At 37.6% G+C, this 17,411-nt stretch overlaps 4 protein-coding genes across 6 annotated transcripts; 2 read left to right on the plus strand and 2 right to left on the minus strand.

The window, feature by feature from the left end:
* Positions 1-152: 152 nt before the first annotated feature.
* Positions 153-5,134, plus strand: LOC111791841 (delta-1-pyrroline-5-carboxylate synthase-like). Of its 2 annotated transcripts, none has more exons than XM_023673338.1 (19): positions 153-378; positions 1,019-1,090; positions 1,178-1,281; positions 1,645-1,747; positions 1,857-2,296; positions 2,373-2,523; positions 2,603-2,767; positions 2,870-2,947; positions 3,054-3,143; positions 3,221-3,307; positions 3,390-3,476; positions 3,558-3,654; positions 3,742-3,845; positions 3,932-4,007; positions 4,108-4,258; positions 4,345-4,413; positions 4,508-4,574; positions 4,660-4,730; positions 4,828-5,134. In XM_023673338.1, exons 1-19 carry the CDS (start codon positions 328-330, stop codon positions 4,907-4,909), a joined length of 2,145 nt encoding a protein of 714 aa, XP_023529106.1. In that variant the 5' UTR covers positions 153-327; the 3' UTR covers positions 4,910-5,134. The 2 variants fall into 2 exon arrangements, with proteins under 2 accessions (XP_023529106.1, XP_023529105.1); XM_023673337.1 differs by lacking the exon at positions 153-378 and adding an exon at positions 528-869.
* Positions 5,135-5,272: 138 nt separating this feature from the next.
* Positions 5,273-8,310, minus strand: LOC111791884 (uncharacterized protein At2g39795, mitochondrial). Its single transcript, XM_023673386.1, has 3 exons — positions 6,882-8,310; positions 5,698-6,038; positions 5,273-5,606 (listed from the first exon to the last, which is right to left on the minus strand). Exons 1-3 carry the CDS (start codon positions 7,149-7,151, stop codon positions 5,447-5,449), a joined length of 771 nt encoding a protein of 256 aa, XP_023529154.1. The 5' UTR covers positions 7,152-8,310; the 3' UTR covers positions 5,273-5,446.
* Positions 8,311-11,544: 3,234 nt separating this feature from the next.
* Positions 11,545-15,713, plus strand: LOC111790756 (transcription factor EMB1444-like). 2 transcript variants are annotated; one of them, XM_023671789.1, is made up of 11 exons: positions 11,545-11,686; positions 11,895-12,381; positions 12,464-12,652; positions 13,023-13,116; positions 13,215-13,256; positions 13,358-13,417; positions 13,554-14,693; positions 14,788-14,892; positions 14,967-15,119; positions 15,208-15,333; positions 15,403-15,713. In XM_023671789.1, exons 2-11 carry the CDS (start codon positions 12,284-12,286, stop codon positions 15,490-15,492), a joined length of 2,097 nt encoding a protein of 698 aa, XP_023527557.1. In that variant the 5' UTR covers positions 11,545-11,686; positions 11,895-12,283; the 3' UTR covers positions 15,493-15,713. The 2 variants fall into 2 exon arrangements, with proteins under 2 accessions (XP_023527557.1, XP_023527558.1); XM_023671790.1 differs by lacking the exons at positions 11,545-11,686; positions 11,895-12,381 and adding an exon at positions 12,826-12,905 and having other exon boundaries at positions 12,546-12,652.
* A 249-nt stretch (positions 15,714-15,962) lies between these two features.
* On the minus strand, positions 15,963-17,297 carry LOC111790757 (tropinone reductase homolog). Its single transcript, XM_023671791.1, has 5 exons — positions 17,274-17,297; positions 17,118-17,191; positions 16,825-17,032; positions 16,534-16,750; positions 15,963-16,443 (listed from the first exon to the last, which is right to left on the minus strand). The coding sequence occupies exons 2-5, from the start codon at positions 17,189-17,191 to the stop codon at positions 16,163-16,165; spliced, it is 780 nt and encodes a 259-aa protein (XP_023527559.1). The 5' UTR covers positions 17,274-17,297; the 3' UTR covers positions 15,963-16,162.
* Between the last annotated feature and the right edge of the window lie 114 nt (positions 17,298-17,411).

Below are 17,411 nucleotides of genomic sequence, written 5' to 3' on the forward strand. Positions count from 1 at the left end.
AAGTTAATGTTAAACTAACAAAGTATATCATGTCATAGTAAAAATATATATAATTATTCTTTAACTCAAAACTCAAATAGTGGAAATTACCATATAAATATATTCATAAAATGGTGATTTTAACATTTATTAATTATTTTTTTCTTAAAATTTTGAGGTTGAAACGCAGGCTTGAAGGCCCTCGTCGTGTTCTCCAACGTCATATTTTTCTGGCTCACTTTCTTGTTTTTGTATTCCCCGATCTGGACAAAGCTTTAAATACACTGTGTGTCCTCTCCATCTTCTCCGCATAAACACTCACTGAGTTACCATACCAACGCGCTCCCCATGGATCCTTCTCGAGTTTTTACCAAGAATGTGAGGCGCCTCGTCCTCAAGGTTTCTATCCCCCTTTCTTCATTTTTACATTTCTATCATTCTTTTATTACTTTGTGTTTTTTAAATTAAAAAAAAANAAAAAAAAAAAAAAAAAAAAAAAAAAAAAAAAGTGAAAACATATAAATATTGTTTTACGTATGTATGGACATAAATCGAAACAACTGAATCCATTCATATTTTTGAAGTAGTTGCATTTTTGGTGCCTTGAATTTCTCCAGAAAGTATACTTGAAATCAAGTTTCCCCCACTTTTTCTCTGCGCCTTTTATAAATACATTTACCACTTCAAATACATCTGCTTCATTGGAGTTTTTTGGAGTTTTTTTTTATTGTTCCTACAATTTTCTGCTTCGTCTGGGTCGCCTCGTATGTCCCGAGTCGACCCGGTTTCCTCTCCTTCTTTTATTCTTCTTAACCATATATACGTTACCGATGGATTCAACTGATCCTACCAGAACTTTCATAAGAAATATTAAGCGTCTGGTGGTTAAGGTACCCATCATAAATCCTACTCTGTTTTTCTTTTCTAATTCGTCTCCACATTCCCAGAAATGTGGGTTCTCGATTTTACTGCCCAAATGAAATCAATGAACAATGTTGTTACTGAAAAGGTTTTGTTTTGTTTGTGATAATGACTCAAGGTTGGGACTGCTGTGGTTACCCGTGGAGATGGGCGACTGGCATTGGGAAGGCTTGGGGCTCTGTGTGAGCAGGTGAGATTATATTTGGTTTAATTGGGAATATTTTAGATCCATTGCTTTTGTGTTTTTGAGATTAAGAACAAATTCATGGCGGAACAGTTGAAGGAGTTGAACTCTCGAGGGTACGAGGTTATTTTGGTCACATCAGGGGCTGTCGGTCTTGGTCGCCAAAGGCTCAGATACAGAAAATTGGCTAACAGCAGGTTCTCTTCTAAATTCCCCTTTTCCTTTAATTTCTTCCTTTTCTCTGTTGCTTTGTTTCTGTACCACCATCCTTCCCACGTGGACCAATGCCAAGTGTTTCCCTTTTTGATCCGATCTCTAAGGAATAATTTAGAAAATAAAAATATAAAATCTTCCTCTCACAATTCACCCCATTGGGAAATGGGGTGAACCGGTGAGTCATCTCAGCGGAAGTCTTTTTGAGAGAGGTTCCACACCTTTATAAGTAATGTTTTTCGTTCCCCTCCAATTGACGTTTGACCTGGGATCTCATATTTGAATCTTGTGAGGCGAGGATGGATCAATGTTGCTTCTCCTGAGAAGGTATATTTTTGTTTCTCCAGCTTTGCAGATCTTCAGAATCCACAAGGTGAATTTGATGGAAAGGCATGCGCAGCTGTTGGGCAGAGTAGCCTCATGGCTCTTTATGATACCATGTTTAGCCAGGTAATAATAGAATTGCATGATCATCTAAAAGCTCTTTATATCAACGTCAGACACAAATGCTTCCTCTGTTCAATTGTTGTTGATAATGTGTTCTTATGCAAATTTGCAGCTTGATGTGACCTCTTCCCAACTTCTAGTGACAGATTCAGTTTTTTGTGATACTGGGTTCAGACAACAGCTTTCTGAAACAGTTAATTCGTTGTTAGATCTTAGAGTGATTCCCATTTTTAATGAAAATGATGCAGTTAGTACTAGGAAAACTCCATATGAGGATTCTTCTGGTATCTTCTGGGATAATGACAGTTTGGCAGGTCTATTAGCTTTAGAACTCAAAGCTGATCTTCTGGTGTTACTGAGTGATGTTGAAGGGCTCTACAGTGGCCCTCCAATTGACCCAACCTCAAAGCTAATCCAGACTTTTGTTAAAGAGAAACATTTAGGGGAAATAACATTTGGTGACAAATCCAGAGTCGGCAGAGGAGGTATGACTGCTAAAGTTAATGCTGCTGTTTGTGCTTCTTGTGCTGGCATTCCTGTTGTCATTACCAGGTATACATAACTCAACCCCATCTTCTCAATTGAGCTGTGATATATCAGTCTAATTCTGATCTGATTTCTGGTGCAGTGGTTTTGCCACTGATAACATAATCAAAGTACTCCAAGGTGAGATGAAAGGAACTCTCTTCCACAAAGATGCCCATTTGTGGACTCTGGTTAAAGAAGTTTCTGCAAGAGAGATGGCGGTCGAGGCACGGGAAAGTTCGAGACGGCTTCAGGTCAGGGGAACAAACTTCCTTGATATAACTTCTGAATTATATGAGTTTGGACTAAGTTTTGTTTTTTTTTTCTTTCCAGGCTCTCAAGTCTGAGGATAGGAGAAAGATATTGCTGGATGTAGCTAATGCCCTTCAAGATAATGAAGATATGATTATGGCTGAGAACAATGCTGATATTAAAGCTGCAGAGGAGGCTGGATATGAGAAGTCTCTGATATCTCGTTTGGCTCTAAAGCCTGGAAGAGTACTGATTTTTCATCCATGGCTTCAATATCTTTNTTTTTTTTTTTTTTTTTTTTTTTTTTTTTTTTTTTTTTTTTTTTTTTTTTTTTTTTTTTTTTTACAGATTGAGCTTCTTGCAAACTCCATTCGAAAAATTGCTGACATGGAAGAACCAATTGGTCGCATTTTGAAAAGAAAAGAAGTAGCAATACTACTTAGAACTTGTTTCTTTTTCTATGTTTACTGTTATATTTGAGTTCATGATGCTCCTCTACTATGCCTAGTGATATCTCTGTCATTCCATTCAGATTGCGAGTGATCTTATTTTAGAGAACACCACATGCTCCTTGGGTGTCCTCCTCGTTGTGTTTGAGTCTCGGCCCGATGCTCTAGTTCAGGTCTAATGCTCTCGATGATTCAGTTCAATCGTTCTGCTTGTTGTGAGTACACTATATTGAAGCTCATTGCCTTACAGATAGCTGCATTGGCAATACGAAGCGGAAATGGTCTGCTTCTTAAAGGAGGCAAAGAAGCCAGACAATCAAATGCAGCTCTGCATAAGGTTCATTTTCACCTGGTTATTCTAGCTTCATTATTGGCTTATTTCAATGTACCTTCCCGTTAACGTATTCGACTTTGGTTAGGTCATCACGTCGGCCATCCCCGACACCGTAGGTGGAAAACTTATTGGACTTGTAACATCAAGAGAAGAGATCCCTGATCTGCTCAAGGTTAGGAGGGAAAGAAGTTTATACTTGAATGTTGCTTATTAGCACTGAAAGAAATGTTCTTATAACAACTTGATGGCTCAGCTTGATGATGTGATAGACCTTGTGATTCCAAGAGGAAGTAACAAGCTTGTGTCTCAGATTAAAGAATCCACAAAGATTCCTGTTCTTGGCCATTCTGGTGAGACATCAAGCGCCGTGATATGCTATATATACTCTGCAAACCAGATCTACTACTGAAGATTTCTCTTTTTTTTCCCCTGCACAGATGGTATCTGTCATGTTTATGTCGACAAATCGGCTGATATAGAGATGGCAAAGCGGATAGTGTCCGATTCGAAAGTAGATTATCCAGCAGCCTGCAACGCAATGGTTTGTTTGTTTCAAAGGGCTATCTACGGTCTGCAATATGTTTCATCTTCTTGACTATATAATGTGCATTCCTTGTGTTTTTTCAGGAAACACTTCTAGTACATAAGGACTTGGCAAGTAATGGAGGACTTATGGAACTCGTTGCCGAACTGCGGAAGGAAGGTATAGATGAACCACTTCCTCTTTAACATATCTCGTATCGATTGCTCGATGTCTGGCCATGAACCTTCTGTTGCTCAAGTCTAATTGGTTTCTAATGCAGGTGTGACTCTATATGGGGGACAACGAGCTAGTCAATTACTTAGAATCAGCGAGGCAAGCTCATTCCACCACGAGTACAATTCACTGACCTGCACTGTTGAGATTGTGGATGATGTCTTTGCTGCCATTGACCACATACATCAACATGGAAGGTGACAGAATCTCCCACATGTTAGCTCTGTTTCTTGCCTCAAGGAAATAGTGAACTGAAACTAACCCCTTGATCATATCATGGCAGCTCGCATACAGACTGTATCATCACCAAAGACCAGGAAGTTGCTGAAATTTTCTTGAATCAAGTCGATAGGTATGGTTGCATCTACCTTTTTAGTGCTCTTAACTTGTTCGAGAGGAGGTTAGAGTTTCAAGGGTTGACTCGTGTTTCCTGTTCTCTGCAACAGTGCTGCTGTATTCCACAATGCCAGTACACGATTCTGCGATGGAGCTCGGTTTGGACTTGGTGCAGAGGTAAGCCATTCCCAAACATTCATGGCCGAAAAACCAAGATGAAATCCTTACTTGTTTCTGATTTCTGGGTATAACGGCGGAACAGGTGGGAGTAAGTACCAGTAGGATTCATGCGCGAGGCCCAGTAGGAGTTGAAGGACTGTTGACAACAAGATGGTAAGATGATTTCTGCAAATAATGTTTGAAAACAGGGATGGTTTGACAAGTTTAAAGTCCATTTTGGTGATGATGTTGTGTGTTTGTGTAAATGCAGGATTTTAAGGGGAAATGGGCAAGTAGTGAACGGCGACAAAGGAGTGACCTACATCCACAAAGATCTCACCCAGAAAAATTGATGGGAGTCGCCACAATGCTCTTGAAGATTCATTTCTTATACCAGCCCATGTTATCATCTCACATTTATTTTTGTCAGTCATTTCCCTTCCTTAAGTTTTATTGCAATCTAGAGATTGAGCTAAGATTTCAACTTAGAGTCAGTCGCAAACTCTTTTGCTTTACTTTTGTAATCATAAACATGACAAAATAATTCAAAAAAGAAAAATGGATTATTTCTTGCCTTACCTCCATTACTCTCCAAATAAGTTCCGTTCTCGCCGATACTCATCTAATTATCGATCAAAAGGCTAAAACGTTCAAACCTACATCACACAATACCTGTTAGCACTTCGAAGGGTGCAAAATATACGAAAAAATCTTTCGGAATAACACAGGAGTTTCCTCCCAATCCTTTTAAATTAAAATGATGATTTACTATTTATATTGTTCGCAGGATAGTAGGCAAACCCTCCCTACGTAACATCATAATTCAAACCCTAAATAATGCTGTAATAAAAGTCATAACCCTTCTCTAGAAAAAAATCAGTGCTGGTTATTTATTTCTCGATAAAAAATTTCAAGTTCTTCAGCCACATCAAGTACTCTCGGCTGTCTTTGTTGATCATGTACTCGTGCAAGAAATTTGTCGTGCTGGGTTTAATCCCACGAACCTCAAGATATTTGTGGAAAGCTTTCTGCAAGTTCTCGTCCAAATCACTGCAAAGGAGTAAGGAGGAAATTTTTATTTAGCGAACAAATTTTCTCAAGAGAGTAAAAAGAACAAGGATCAAAGGCCAAGTAGACTAACTGGAACTCGGGTCCTTCATATGCAAGCTGATCTTCAGAACCATCTGGTTTCTTGATTGACAAATGGTCTATAGATATTTCATCGGGGAAGGCAGTAACGCCAAATTCAAGACACTCTCCACTATCCTTGGAAATACTCACGACCAGGGGAATGCTGGATTCTTCGCGAGTCTGCTCATCGTTTTCACCAGCGTTATCCTCTTCTTCATCTTCAGCTGAAACATTAGGAATATCAACTTCAACTTTGATAGTTTCATCCTTATACTTTCTATAGAGTGATATGGTTCTTTCTCCAGGATTGTCTTGGATTTCAAAAGGAAACTCTTCTGGAATTTCGTCTACCTGCAATACAAGAGCATCCATCGTTACAAACTTCCAATGATAATATTCAAAGAGAACCGAGCCTGTAAATTGTTTTAGACACCAAGTAGGCAGCCCAAGGGTCACCATAACGCATTAAGGAGAAATATTTCTTAGGTCTTAAACGAACACAAAATCACCAATCATATAGGACAAGGATGGCTCCGAATCTAGGGTGGTTGAACTTGGATCCATAGGGGAACAAGCACATTGTCCAGGACCATTTTCGATAATGAAAACTTATAACGAGCAATGACAGGCAAATTGCTACAGAAGGCCGTAAACCAAAGAAAATTTCAGTTTCAAGCAAAGTTCTTTTTAAACAGAAAAATGGAATAACACTAAAGTAAAAGCCACAAGCATGATGGATATTGCTTACCAATAAATTCACTCAAATATACAGGAAGAGCAAAATACAACGGTTTACGAGTTCGTAAGTACAAATTGTACTTGTACACGTCCAGAAAGCACAAAGTGTCTTAGAGAGGAACTAGGAATTGTGCAGAAGTAACATTTAAAGCACCCACCGTGAATTACACAAGGTTCTCATGGGATGGACCGAAGTAGGCATTACGAAAGATCGCAAGTTCATAAGAACATGAACTTAATGCTTTTTGCAAGAGAATTCAAAAACTTAAAAGACTAAATGAACTTGATCAACTTCAGAAATCAGCTCAAGGAAGAAAAAAACTTGCTAAATTGAGAAATTCGATAATGCATCGCAAATTTTAGACATGAGTACAAAGATCTCCATCTCGCGCAGAAAGGAAAAACAAAATAACGGACAATTCACATGGGTTGATAAGCAACTGATAGAGAAGTTACGCTGTTCTGATCATCTTCCTCGGCGCATTTAATCTCAGACTCAAGAACTCGAATCAGAGTAACTTCGGCGTTGTTTTTGGCAGGCGCGGCAGAATAAGAACGAAAAAATGGGAGAAAAAAATCCGTGTTAAGCTCTTTCCTAAAACTGCGGTTCCCAGTAGTGATAGCCACAGAGATAGCATGGTGGAAGCTTCTAGGAGTCGCAACCGAGCGTAGGGCGAGGGGCAACACCGACGTGGAAGCCCTACGTAGAATCGAATTCAAAGCCATTTTTCTAATTGGTATCGCAAGGAAGACGAATTTGTTTGCAGAAACAGTAGGGTTTTGGCCCTTTGGAAGACGAAGAACGGAAGGGTTTTACTTCCGTATATTAATATTATTTTTTGCCTTCTTCCTCGTGTTGATGGGCCAGCCCAAATAACCACGCAATGGGCTCTTGGTCCACTATAATCCGGCCCAATTCTTTTATTCTTATTTTTTTAAAAAAATGGAGATAAATAATTGAACGAAAACCAGAGGATATTAAAAGCCTCGCCGGCATTCAGCCTTTTCCTGTCATCACCTGGGGCCACTGATATGTAAACCTAAGCACCGTCTCATTAAACTACAAGACTTTTTCTTTCTGCTTTCTTTTTTTATGGGTTCCTTTGGATTTGACAGCCAACTACTCCAAATGGCCATTCAAAAATATCAAACAAGAAAAGAAGTAAAACAGAGGCATCCACAGCAAAGAAAGCAATTACATTAATCAATATTCACAACTTTAAGGAGATACCCATCTCCATCACTTTCAGATCCAAGCGCCGGTGCCTTTCGGCTTTCCAAACACTTGAGATCCTTTTTGTTTTTCTAGACCAGACAAAATATAACCGACATATTACAAATTAAACACTTTTTTTTTTTTTTTTTCCTTTTCTCCTCATCAAACTCACCGCCGGTGGTTGAATCAGGCGGCAACCCGACGAGGCGTCAGATGGCGGAGCGGCGACTGAACTCCGGTGGAAATCAGAATCTGGGTGGTAGTGGAAGAAGGTGAGGCGGCGGAATATGAGCCGTCTTGAAATCGGCCGGAATCACCGCTGGGAAGTCTGATGTAGGACGTGGACGGGGAGTCGCAGAGCCATGATCGAATCGCCGGTACTTGTTTTTCGTTCTTGTATTGAACAATCGCTTTGTAGACAAAGGGAATTATACCTTCCATGTGGGAGAGAAAAACGAAAGCGAGGAGTTTCAACTTCGAAAGTTGAAGAGAAAATGGGAGAGGGGATTGGTTTAAAATGGGAGAGGAGATAGACGATGATGAGGTGGCGTAATCGTATGGAGCCCAGGTGTTTACGCTAAGCCACGTAAGACTTGGACGACAAAGGAAAACCAGCCCATAGGTAAAAGTAATATTGAAAGCTCTATTTAAACTATAGTCCTTATCCTCTCCCATATTATCCCACTCCCACCAAATCTTTCTCTTAATCTTCAATTTGACTTTTCAAACTAATTATGTTATTTATTTATTTTCAAATTAATTATATATCAGTCTTAAATGGATTTGTGAGAAATGTGAATAAATTAATTTGTGCCAATCAATTAGATTTTAAAAATTATTTTTATTTTTAATTATTTTTCAAATAATGTGGTTTGTGGGTTTATGGTTGTTTTTCTATGGATGGCTTTGAAGTAAGGAAATAAAATTTGTGATTTGTTGTACTAAATTATAATTATAATATTATAATAAAGGTTTGTGATTTGATTAATGGTGTATAAATGAAGCATCTCACCGCCAAACAAATTATTTAATTATTGTTCATTGGTGGTGCTCAGCATGATTAACAAGAGTGCCATTACCTAATTCGTGTTTCAAATTATATTTCTACAAAATCTCTATTTTTTTTTTATATATATTTCTAAATAAAACTAAATTTATTTTTAAATTTTTATTCAATATTTATATTTTGTGTAATTCTGTCGGTTGCGAACAAAATTGAGAGAGCTAAATCAAGTTGAATTGGTAATTAAAAATATGTATAGATCCAGTAGGCTGTGTGGTCCTAAGCCGTGGGCAGGTAGATGAAGGTCGCTGTCGGCCTCATGTGAAGAGAAAACCATTTGCCTGCGCCACAGTTTATTTCAAAGAGACCGAGAAGGGTCAATTTTAATGATGGAATAATAATAAATAATTATTCATATTAATAATTCCTCTAATTTAGTCCGTTTCTACAATAATACAAATCTTACTTTATATGTCATGTGTTGATTTTAGTTGCTTCTAGAGAAGCGTGTGGGTTAAATCCGGCCCAGTTTATTGTATTCTCGGCCCGTAAGAATGGGCCCAATATAGAGAGGGTATTCACGTAATGCCACACTATATTTTTAAATTTTTATTATTAACTACTTTAAATCGTGGGTAATACAAAATTTAGACATTCTAATAAAAAAATGTTTTTTAAGTACCAAAATATTTTAATAAAAACTAAATGAGCAATACTCAAATAAAAAATAGTGTAAATTTAAGCTTAAGGGACCTATCACTTAAATAAATTAATTAATTAAAAAAGTTATGCTTTTATTAAATACATTTTCTTTTTATAGGACCAATAATTTCGCGACATTCTTTTGTAACCTTTCTAAATCAGTTTATTTAAAAGCATTTGTGGCTGGAACGATACAAGTTAGTTTATAGGTTAGATGATTTTATATAAATAGAAATATAATATATATCTAATAAGGAACAAAGACATGTCTACGGGCTTCCACATTGGTTCATCTTCAAACTTCAAATGTTTAATTCAAATTTCAAATCTTGAACCTGGGTTGTTAGAATAAATGTAAATCCATTATCCTTAATATTAAGTCATCTAGCTTAAAATAAGAGAAAGTGGTGGTACATTAAGTCAACAACCTTATCTTAACCAAGGGAGAATTTTTGTTCATTTAGGAAAGTGCCCAAAATGCTGACCAGAAGGGTATAGGTGTACTTGCCTTTCACTATTAAATCATGTCCTGGTGTGTGCCTTAAATTTCACTCCACAGGGTCTCCCACCATACGCTACATAAAGCAGAGGTGTCCCTTTCTTTGTGGGGTACCCTCTCCTCCAACCCTAGGACAGTAACCCATTCAAGCATTAATTACTATTTTTTGGTTTTAAAGGAGTTAAAGTTTAAAAATAAAATTTCATAATTAACTGTTTTGCAATTAATTAAACATTTGGAGCATTAATTACTATTTTGTCCACGCACTAGAGGATTCCGATAATTATTGTTTTTTTTTATATAATTATTTCTTTTAAATAATGCTATTGGTTGATGGAAGGACAGATTAAGTTGTGGTTCCAAAATCTCAAACAGTTGCTTTCTTCGTTTGCCGTCATTGCATTTTATTAATAACTAATATTGCAATTTAGGACATTCAAATTGTCATTTTTTTAATCAATTTTTAATTAAATTTGTCAACTTGATCGCCTCATTTAAATGTTATCGTAATTTTAATACTTTAGAATAGTATTTTTTTTTAATTAAAAAACAAGGAAACCAATGTTTTTACATAAATACCATAAGAAAATGCACTATATAAACCCATAGGAATAAATTATTAAAAGAAAATAAAAAAAGTGGAGTGGTGGATTGGGTCCAACTGTAACACAATAATGGTAGTGTTAGATTAGGACCGTTGGATTAGAATATTCCTTAAATTGGAAAATCATATATCCATACAACAAGTTTGATTGTAAAATTCAATGAATCCAAGAATACCCCATCGCTATCATTCCATTTCCAATCTCTAATTTATGACTTTTCTCTGTTCAGATATTCAATTAAAATGACTCTTCAAAAAGTCGGTGCCACGTGTATTTATTATAATATATGCTGTCTTGTAATATTATTTCTTTAAAAAATAAAATACAATATTAATACACGGTAAAATTTTAAAGCCACAATCAATATTTGATTTTAATTATTATAAATTCCAATTTCACTGAGCACCTACTTATTTTCTATTTAAAACATTAAATATAAATTATTTTATTAATGAAATGATGTAAAGATAGTTAGGTGAAGGCGGCAAGGAAAAGCTATATGATACTATTTTTTATAATAATAATTTTTTTTTTTAAAAGTGAGTTTACTGAAAAATATTATCTTTTATGTTTGTTGGATGATTGTATTTATTTGCAATGATGCAGCACAAAAATTGAATAAATATAAATATGACCCCAAAACATAATAATAATATGAAAAGTAGACTTCTAATCTATCAAATTTATTTTTAGAAACAATTTCATTTTGTTTATAAAATTCAGTAAATAAAATTAATTTGTGAATTGAAAAAATTAAAACTGAAAGTGTTATGAGAGATGAAGAAAAAAATCTAAAAAGAAGATATAACTTTTAAAAAGTTGGAAATTAATAGAAATATTAAAGTGAAAAATAATGAAGCTTTTAACATAGCAGCAATCGGATAAGAATTACTGTTGTAAAGGTCATGATGGTAAAAAAAAAAATTGCATTAGAAATCTATCCGGACTCGAGAAGTTGCTAAAAGTAAAAATTTAGAGGAGATTTAGAATCCGGATAGAGAGTGGACCAGGCGGCGACTGGTGACTGGTGACCGGTGGTGGAGGTTGGTGTATATAAAAAGGTGATTGCGCGTGAAATGGAAAAGGCCAATATAGCACTCAGCCGCTCCATTTTCTCATACGAACTGTTTGCTATTTTTCTCTGCACAAAGAAAAAGAAAGAGACAGGCCATGGAATCTACCGAGTTTGAACACTCTCGAATTGTCTGATTCTGAAGCTAAACTTTCATCAAACCGGTAACTCTCTCTCTCTCTCTCTCTGAACTGTTGATTGGTTTCCCAGAAAACGGGAGGCTAATAAAAAGTAGAGAATTCTTCTGTATTTCAAGCGTATGTGTTGAACTCGGTCATAATGACAAACTCTGAGGGCCATTGTTGTGTTCTACTGAAAACTACGCAATTCTTTTGGCGAATAATCTGATCATCTGTTTTTTCATCCTCCCAGATCACCACAAGTTGAGAATTCTTCTGTCCGTTGGATCTGCTTCATTTTCCTTCTCATTGCTGATGAAGAGTGAATTCCAAATTGTGAATGAAACTGAGCCCTTGTCTGTTTCCTGTAGATTTTAACTGTATTAGAGTTGGTAATATTTGATAGTGCCAAGAATAGAGGGGAGCGGGGGGTTTTCTTCAGCGATGGGATTATGGCTATTAGCTTCAACTGGGCCACCAATTAAACGAAGAGCGGGTTTAAGAATAAAACAGGCGGGTCGAAGTTCATATAGCGGCAGCTAGTGGAGGTTTTTTTTTCCTTCTGGTTAATCTATATTTCGTTAGTTTCGAATTTGTTCTGCATATTTGTGTGCTCTGGAAGAGTAAGCGCTCAAGCGAAGGATGGAGACTTCGGCTCTCAACCAGCTCTTGAGAAGTCTTTGCAGCAATTCACAATGGATTTATGCTGTGTTTTGGAAGATTAAGTATCATAGTTCAACGTAAGATTCTTGATATATCTATATGTTTATGGCTTAATTCCATAGTCAGTCTGTTTAACTTTTGAACTTTGATTATCATCAGGATATTGACTTGGGAAGATGGGTATTGCAATTATTCAGAATTGGAAAATCATATGGGACGCGCAACAGATTATGGAATGATTAAAGACAGGGATGAACATGTTTCGTCATACTATGGTGATTCTGGAAATTGTTCAGTTGATGCAGCAGTGGCTGATATGTTTTGCCGTCAATATGCCTTGGGAGAGGGGTAAACTCCTATTTATTGTCACTTTCAGCTCGAATCTTGTGTGCTTGGCTTTTCCAACGAAAGTTGATATGTCTGAAACTTTGCAAATGTTTACTTTTCTAGCTAATTTTGGCCTATGTTTGGATTTTTCCTTGCTGAATCTTAAAATGAAGGTTTTTGAGGACTTGATGCAGATTCCATTGTTGCCATGGCTATCATCTCATGCTACCATGGACTTTAGTTTGCAGTTGTGGATCCATTACCATCAGTCCTTGTAACCTTCATATTTCTTAGAATTATTTTAATGAGTGAACAGTGCTTAAGATGTACTGTTCTTTCAAATATCTTAGTTTACGTGCCTAATTTTTATCTTATTCGAACCTTACATCAGGACTGTGGGAAGCGTGGCAAATTCTGGAAATCATAGTTGGGTTTTCCTTGAAAATATTTTTACCAGCGATTTAACCTCTGCTTCTATTTACGAGGTGTGTGCGGATTTCACTTTGGTTTCCATATAAGAACGTAGCTATTTTAGTTTTCCAAAAATGGGGCATTAACATAATTTATCGTGTCTTTGCTTCAGGGTCCTACCGAATGGCTAATTCAATATGCATCTGGTATCAAGGTAGTATAGTTTTGATATCACCTCATGTTGTTACCCTTAGGTGCATTTGACATAAAACACGTGTTTTGCTTTCAACTTAAAGATCCTGTATTCATTTGCAGACTATTCTATTGGTGCCCGTTCTCCCTTTTGGAGTGTTGCAGCTTGGCTCATTGCAAATGGTTTGTATTTTTCTGAACTTCGGTGTGTGTCAAAAGTTCCGTTCTTTTAAATGTCAAGTCTATTGATTGTTTAAGGCTCCTCGGGTACAATACTTTAAACAACAATTTGATTCCTCCCTGCTTAATTGAATCTCAGGTTACCGAAAATCTATCGGTGGTTGCTTCTATTAAAGACAGATTCAGTGCTATTAACTTCATTGATGGAAATGCTACAAGTATTGCTCCACACAAGGGTGCTTGGCCTCTCTGTGCGTCAGTTGTGCCTAGTCCCTTTGAGAGCTTGGATGAGCAAGCGAACTTTACCACTTATATGATGGAAGCTCAAAATCACGGGGCTATTGAGAATATTAAACCACCAGTGCCAACTCTTAATCCGTCTGTAACCATTCAAGATGAACTGACTGTAACTAGAAGAATTCGGCTGGAAACTCTTCACGGTGAAGGTGACATGCTAAGGATTAATATGGAAGCGTCATTTGCTCCACTTTATCAATCTATTAAAGCTGGTGAACTGGAGTTTTCTGATTTATTTTCACTGGAATCACTGCTACCACCTTGCAGTCGGTTGAGAAACGATGAGACTGGATTAATTGAGAGTACACCTCGAATTGTTAACTCTTATCCTGTGGACAATGTAGTTGAACAGCAATCAGGACAAAATCTTGTGACCAAGAAAGAATATGGCACTGCAGATAGTTTATTTAGCTTTCCTGATGACTGTGAACTACAGAAAGCATTTGGACCAGCATTTTTTGCACAGAAACATACTACTGATTTCTCATATGATTTATCTAGCACAATCAACGATACAACCTCAAGTGTGTTGAGCAGTAGAGATTTCAAGGAAGGTGATATTGAGCTTCTCCTGGAAGCTATGATGCCTGCATTTCCTAATTCAGTCGATACATTTTCGAATAACACAATCAATGGCAGAATTGCCCCGGTCGTAAGAAATTCGAGTCTTTCTGCTAAAACATGTGAATCTGAATCAAGCGCAATGGTAATGGATGATCCAGCCCTATGGATCTTTCCTGAATCCACGGCGACTGAAATAGGCAGGAAAACTTTAACTAGTTTGTCGACATCAAACTCTACAGTCATCAACGAGCTGGAAGAAAATGACCGTGACATCACTCGACATAGGAAAGGGATGAAACGTTTCAATTGTAGCCCTGAGATCAAAGTTACTTCTAAGACAAGACAAAGGCCAAGGGATAGACAATTGATCCAGGATCGTATCAAAGAGTTAAGGCAAATGGTCCCAAATGGTGCTAAGGTAGGTGTACTCTTAAGGAACTGCCACGGTGTGTCAATTTGAGTTTTGTTTGCTTCTTTTCCCTAAGTTTTCCTTTTTGTCTAATGGCAAACAGTGCAGCATTGACGGTCTCTTAGAGAAAACCATAAAGCACATGCTATACTTACAACGGGTAACTGATCAAGCCGAGAAACTGAAGCAACTTGCCCAGCAAGAAGAGGTATATATAAGAATAAATGTCTTTTAGCCTTAGAATTTAGTATACTACTTGAATGCCTTGAAATGCTTTTATAGGGTTTTGATTCTGAGTATTGCACTGATCTTGAGAATGAGAGCTTTCAATCAAATGGGACAAGTTGGACCCGGGCGTTTGATATTGGGAGTGAGCTCCAAGTTTGCCCCATAGTTGTAGAGGATCTAGAATACCATGGACACATGCTTATAAAGGTTTTTGTTGATTTCCTTTTAAATGTCTTTTTCTCAGAAGCTGCTAGCGTGTGTTTTAATACTATTTATCGATATCAACACCCTGTAGATGCTATGCAATGACACGGAACTGTTCTTAGAGATCGCTCAAATAATCCGAAATTTGGAATTAACAATATTGAAGGGTGTGGTTGAACGCCATTCAAACAACTCTTGGGCTCATTTCGTTGTGGAGGTATGGAGTTTATAGTTCTATTCAAATTGGCGAACGTAAAGTTAACGTTTTTGTTGAACTTTCTAACAGGCTCCAAGGGGGTTTCATAGAATGGATGTTTTCTGGCCTCTGATGCATCTTCTCCAGCGCCAAAGAAATCCCATCTCATGCAGGATCTGAGGCCACATCCTCCATGTCAAGTAGATATGATGGTGAAGTTGATGGAGAGTGAAACATTTGTTGTTCATTAAGTAACATTTTCCTTGTAATGTATAGTCGACCTGCAGAATTTGATCAAACCCAAAAGACTGGAAACATGCACGCATACGTTTATTTGCATGCAACTGAAATCTGTATATATACTATAATCTTATAAATATTAGCTTTTCACCTTTATGACATTTTTTTTCTTTGCTAATTCAAGTTTTTTAGTCTATTGGTATGCTTTGTTTTAGGAGGCTCCTTGAGAGGGCATCTTTGGTGTCAGCTGTTGGCAATGACTGATGCGTTGTTGGGTTTGGATGTAAGATATGGAGTTTTAAGTTACTGACCCACCGCCTTAAGGCGACCACGTGAGTCATTCACCATGCTTTGGGTTTTAATTCAACCATCGAGGAGGATATGATATTAATTCATCTTTTGTCCAAAACTTAAAATAGAAAATGAAAGCTCAAAGGCGGACCTTATCTCATCACATGGCCGATATTCATACATTTTATTTTCTTTCAGACTGAGACACTGTGCCTACTGTTTAACGTTTTGCTTTCTGGCTTTGACCACTTCCGATGATACACATAAACTGAAAACATTGCTACATTACACCACACAAATGCACAGCCCATACTGAAGTCTAGCCCCCACCGGCTGTGTACCCACCATCCACACAAATGACCTGCCCAGTCACGTAAGAAGCCGCAGGAAGGCACAGAAACGCCACCACTGAAGATATCTCATTCGCCTCTCCAATTCGACCCGCCGGCGTCCGCTCCAGCAGCCGACTATATTCCTCCACAACCGCCGCATCCGGCTTAGAAATTGTAGTCTTCACGGCCCACGGAGCCACAGCGTTGACACGAATATTATCCTTCGCCCATTCGCACGCCAAGTTCTTCGTGATTTGGTTAATCGCCCCTGCAATCGAAATACAAACCCACAAACCGTCAAAGAACAATCTTGAATCTTCCCATCATTCATTACCCACAGATTTATCTAACCCCATACCTTTGGATGCCGCATAGATTGATACTTTTGGTAAAGCGACGACTCCCGCAACGGACGACACAAAAACAATACTTCCATAACCAGACGCCTTCAAAAATGGATACGAAATTTGGGAGAGATGATAAGGGGCCTCAAAATTGGTGCTCATTATATTATTGTAATCTTCGGTTGTGTGCTCTGCTGCTGATTTCAGTGTTACCGTCCCTGCGTTGTTCACCTTAAAACCAACCACCCATTTTCAGAATTTAGCATTTTGGGTTTGTAAAGAAAATAAATGAGAGATAGAATTACGAGAATGTTGAGCTTTCCATTGAAGATGGAAGAGACAGTGGTAATGAGCTGCTCTCGCTGAGATCTTGAAGAGAGATCACAAACAGAGCCACTGACTTCGAACCCCTTTCGCTCCCATTCTTTAACCCTTTGGTCCAGCTCTGTTTGGTTACGCGAACAGGTGTGTACGGCAGCCCCAAGTGAAGCAAGCTCTTCAACTATGGCGTATCTGAAAACAAAATAAAACAAAACAAGTAAGAACATAAACAGATGAACGGTATGAGAAGTGGGATTGATAATGATTGGAGGGCGACCCAATGCCTCGGGTTCCGCCGGTGACGAGGGCGGTGAAGCCGTTGAGAGACCATCTTTGAATCGGGGAACTCATCTGCAGCGAATTGAAGAATGAAATGGATATTTTAAGAGATTGAAAAGATAATATTAAAATATGGAGAGATAAAGATTCTCACAATTAATGTCGTCCTCCTTCTTCCTTCCACGAGGGTACTATATGAGTGTGTTGTTCAAATCTTACTGTCCATAGCGACATGCTACTTGCATGTCAAATCTCTTATTTTGTATCGTTTGATGTTTTCGTTTGATGTTTT

This window comes from Cucurbita pepo, chromosome LG03, assembly GCF_002806865.2.
Source record: "Cucurbita pepo subsp. pepo cultivar mu-cu-16 chromosome LG03, ASM280686v2, whole genome shotgun sequence".
Classification (NCBI taxonomy): Eukaryota; Viridiplantae; Streptophyta; class Magnoliopsida; order Cucurbitales; family Cucurbitaceae; genus Cucurbita; species Cucurbita pepo.